At 44.8% G+C, this 4,825-nt stretch overlaps 1 protein-coding gene across 1 annotated transcript; it reads left to right on the top strand.

Moving 5' to 3' along the window:
- Positions 1 to 754: 754 nt before the first annotated feature.
- LOC125549355 (uncharacterized) lies at positions 755 to 2,492 on the top strand. The gene is made up of 2 exons (XM_048712793.2): positions 755 to 880; positions 983 to 2,492. The coding sequence occupies exons 1-2, from the start codon at positions 868 to 870 to the stop codon at positions 2,401 to 2,403; spliced, it is 1,434 nt and encodes a 477-aa protein (XP_048568750.2). The 5' UTR covers positions 755 to 867; the 3' UTR covers positions 2,404 to 2,492.
- The last annotated feature ends 2,333 nt before the right edge of the window (positions 2,493 to 4,825 follow it).

Genomic DNA, 4,825 nt, shown 5'->3' with positions numbered 1-4,825 from the left:
ATCAACCCATCATTTCTTAATAAATCATTGCACCATTTTCTAGCATCACGTTATGCCCAAGAGTAAAAACTAACGAACAACTGACATAAAGGGCACATAATTGCTCTGATAGTACTAGCCCGAGCAATTGCCCGTGAAATTTCGAGCGGTAACCCGCAAATGTGCCGGCTAGTACATCACAAAGTAGTTTAGTGATCCAAAAGCTCTTATATTTCTTTAAGGGTCAGTAATTTGAACATTATGATATCATAATTTAATTTTTGGACACTTTTAACATATTTAAGATGATGTTCTCTCATTTGCGAGGCCACCTGGCTATCTAAGTAGTTAAAAAACTCAATGAATACATGCACATGCATACACGCGGTCTACTGAACCTCAGTTGATTGGAATCTGATACTGAAAGCTCATACTATTCCAAACTGCTGGACGTAAGTCGCGGAAGTTAGCAAGATGGACGAGCTTAACCTCGCTGCCAAGCAGGAAAAGCTAGTACTCCTTCCTCGGCTGGCCGGTGCTGCATGTAGGCCTTGATGTTGGCAAGGAATCAAACGTGCACAACCAGCTTTCTCTTTTCAGAATGACTTGACTCGAACAGTCGAGGTGATATGTGGGTTCCTTTTCGCAAAGTGTGTCAATTATCGCAACTTTGAGCAGCTTCCACATATACAGGTCGTGCCTGCGCGTGAATCTTGTGTTCTTATCCACAACAGATTCTATAGTACTAGGAGGAAGGGTTACATATACGGGCGCTGGGCTACCAACTCCGAAACAAAGCGTGAACTGAGCGTCCGCTGAGAGGGCAAGAGAACTCCAGGAGCGCCGGCAGAGTAAGGCTTTAGTGCTTTACCACTCGTGGGCAAGCAAATGGATCAGCAAGGTGCCAAGAGAACTTATCATCCCCCGTCTTTTTCTATTTTACTAATGTGCTAATTACATTCGAAATCATGCTGTGCTGCTAACTGATGTGCTTCGACTGTAGGCCAAACTTCTATCGATTCAGACGATTCCAAGATGGTTCAGCTGGCCAATGGTCTGAGAGGTGAATTAGACGCCCTACACTCACCACAGGCGCAGGTCGGCGACAAGCGCCCTCCTTGTCCCATCATCATCGCCAAGGTCCGCGACCAGACGCGTAACGTCGACAACGGCGAGTATGACCCCGACCACGTCGCCATCGGCCCGTACAACTACCCTCGACCCCAGAGCAAGAGCCCGCATCTTGCCATGGAGCACGACAAGCTGATGAGCCTGGACATGGTGATCACGGCAGCCAAGGCTCGGAGACCCGGCATGACGGTGGAGGTGGACGTCTACGTCAAGGAGCTTGCACACCTCGAGGAATCTGTGAGGAACTGCTACGGAAACACGTTTCCTGACATGACGAGCGAGCAATTCGTCCGCATGCTCCTCCTAGACGGCTGCTACATACTCTCCCGCCTCGTCAACCTCCAACTCGGAGCACAAGCCATGGACGATGCGGCTGGGACTGCAAATGCAGGCGTCCTGTCAGCGAGCAGGGCCGAGGCGCTGGCCGTGGTTCGGGATGTGTTCTACCTTGCAGAGAACCAGATACCTTTTTTTGTCCTTGCAAAGATTGGGGAGCTGACGGGTTTGGACGGTAACGATCGTGTGATTACACAGATTGCCAAGTATGCTCTCGATCTCATCAGGAGACAAAAGTACGCGGTGGCAGATCTGGTCACGGTGCCGACGGATCCAGGCAATCTTCTCCATCTTCTTCATATGCACTTGAAACCTGTGGCACCTACGATCTCTTCTACTACAACGGCCAGCGGCGCCGACCCCGAGCCCGTGCGCAGGTGGCGCTCAGTGACAGAGTACTACTTCGCCGGGGTGATGTTCAAGCGTCGAGACATGAGCGAGACCGGACACACGCGGTGCATCCTCGACGTGAAGCTGAGCAGGGGCAGTGGCACGCTGGAGGTCCCCTGCTTGGACATCGACGCCGAGACATGGCGCCTGCTGCGCAACCTGATGGAGCTGGAGCAGCGGAACCGGGAGACGGTGGGGAGCCACGTCACAGCGTACTGTGTGTTCATGTCCCAGGTGGCCTGCACCACAAAGGATGTGGAGCTGTTGACGAAGAGAGGCGTCATCGTGCATGGCCAAGGCAACAATGATGAGGTGGCCAGATGCTTCGCCGACCTCTGCAAGGGTATTATGTTTGACCCTAACGACCCCCGATGCAACTATCTGAGGGAGACATGCTGCAAGCTGGAGAAGCGTTTCCTGAGCAACCCGCAGAGGTGGATGGCGTGGCTGAGGCGCAAGTACTTCAACAACCCCTGGCTCGCCGTCGGGCTCCTAGCGGCTGCCATTGGACTAGTTTGCGCTATCGTCCAGGCTGTATACTCTGTTTTGAGTTACAAGAATGGATGAAACTAGATGGTATGCCGTGCTTGACCTAGATGTATTTGTCGAGTATTAGATGACTTTGTAGTTTGTACTGATTGCATTAATGCCCAAGAATAATCATGTGTTTGCTTCCATGTGCTCGTATGCAATGTTCTTTGCTCTTGTTATCATCATGAGGCCTATTTGACTCCCACTGCTCACATATGAGCGAAAACACCCATGATGGGGCAGCCATTGACATCCATTTTTTGAAAAAAGATATTCAATTAACAGGTTATGTAAAAAATATTCATGGTATGTCTTAAAATATCCATCAAATATTAAAAATGACTATATTTCAAAAAGAATCGTCACCATATTTTTTTCAAAAAGTATGTATATAATATATATTTGTTAACAGAAAAAGAAAAGAAAGAATAATAAAATAAGAAGAAGAATCCAGAAGAAAAACTCAAAAGAAAAAAAATGAAAAATGAGGAAAACCAGAATAAATCAAAGCTTGGACCAGAAAAACAACAAAAATCAAAATTGAAGATAAAAAACAGGTCAAAAACGACGAATGCAATAGAAATGTTGAAATGAACCGGCTGAGGATATACTTTCATGTGCGTTTCGTCAACTACGTCAAATAGGATTTTCGAGACAAGAGACTCATATACCATGACAAATAAATAATGACTATATGTGAACCAACTTGTGATTCGATGGTTAGGAGGAGAGTGGTATTCCCAACCCATTAAGGTTCAGGTCCTAAACTTGACATTGGTGCTCGCATTATTACTTGTTTTATTTCAGGATTCTGGCAATGTTCGCTTAGTGGGATGAGACGGTCCTGTCGACTTCGAGACGCCTATGATGAAAATCTCAAAATGTTATGCCGCCTCAGTCTTTTGGAGGTGCTCATAGGGGTAGGTTGTCTGTGCGTACGTTCACAGGGATCCGTGTATGGTCATGTACATGAGCGGCATCGATTGTACTATGCTAAAAAATAAATAAATAGATAAATAATTACTATATTGTGTCACCAGAATGGCACAGACCTTTTTTTAGGAAGAATATATGTGGATTAGGAACAGGCTGTCCGGTGGGTATTTCATTTTCTTATTTTCTTGTTCGTACCACCTCGGCTGTCCATGGGGAAAGGAGGCTTCAACCAGTATATAAAGTGCAGGTGCTGGGGACGCGAAGCATCTAAGATCGACCTCAAATAAGCTTGGATGAACAGTAAAACTAAAACAAAATGAAACAAGTTAAAAAATTCTGATTTTTTTATTGTAAAATTTGACAAAGGTTCTAAGTGTTTGTAAATTTTTATCATGAGATCACATTCGTGAAAGGCGTGACAAAAAAACAAAAGAGTGAATTACATATTTCACCCCTTAGATATGCATCTGTGACACTAATTACTCCCGTCGAGTGGAAATTCATCTAAAATACCCCTTTTAGAAACTTTGGACACTCGTTTTCTGATGCGTGTCCGTTAGGCAAGGTGTGAGGTGACGCCCGAGGTAAAAAATTATCTAGATGACGACGAGGAATGGAATAGATGAACAAAAGAAGTCTAGACATGATCATCAACGACGCCCTCCGATCTTTACACATTTTTTATGAATCATTGACGCAGCATGTTGATCCTTTCTAACATAAACAAGCAAAATGCAAAATTGTGGTAAAACCATCTTAAAATTCTTCAAAATTTGATGTTTCAAAAGAAGTCCACTAAGTGGGGTAATATGTGTTACAAATGTACAGCTACAGGGTAAAAAGTGAAATTAACTCAAAGTCGATGCATAGAAAATGTTGTTTTTGATAACATTTTGAAGCACTGATTTTGTTATTTCTTTGCCACGCTTTCCACAAATATGGTCTGGTGATGAAATTTTGCAAACAATTACAATATTCAGCAAAGTTAAAAGAAAATAGTTTTCTTTTACTTTTTAAAATGTTTTTGATTTTACTGTTTATCCAAGCTCATCTGAGCTCGAACTCACAAGGGTACTTTTGACTGTTGGCCACTTGTTTTGCTGTGAATAAACAACACATAAATTTGTGGGTTGTAAAACCCTTTTACGCTTGGCGGGATCAAGACTAGCCCCACAGACCAACACTAGTTTTTTCTGTGCACTTTGTCCTCACTCGTGTGCACCCGGGACCAACTTTCTGGTCGGTCACCAATCCTAGAATTACTTCAAGCCAAGCATGCTTAATTTTGAAGTTCTTTTCGGATGGGCTTCATATACACCCCCACTTGAACGAAATGACGTCCTCGTCGGCCCATAAAAAATGTTCCCTCTTGGCACATGTATTTGCGTTCAGTCCAGCACATGTGCCATGCCGTATGCTACAACAGGCCACACGCGCCATGTGCCACATGCTCGCGCACCTGACCCGCACATGTCCATGTAACCACGAGGGCCAGCTCTGATACAAATTGTAACATCCTGTT

Source organism: Triticum urartu, chromosome 3A (assembly GCF_056163025.1).
Source record: "Triticum urartu cultivar PI428250 chromosome 3A, HENAU_Tu73, whole genome shotgun sequence".
Taxonomy (NCBI): Eukaryota; Viridiplantae; Streptophyta; class Magnoliopsida; order Poales; family Poaceae; genus Triticum; species Triticum urartu.
Note: the sequence above shows the minus strand (reverse complement) of the source record. Positions and strands in the feature narration are given on the sequence as shown.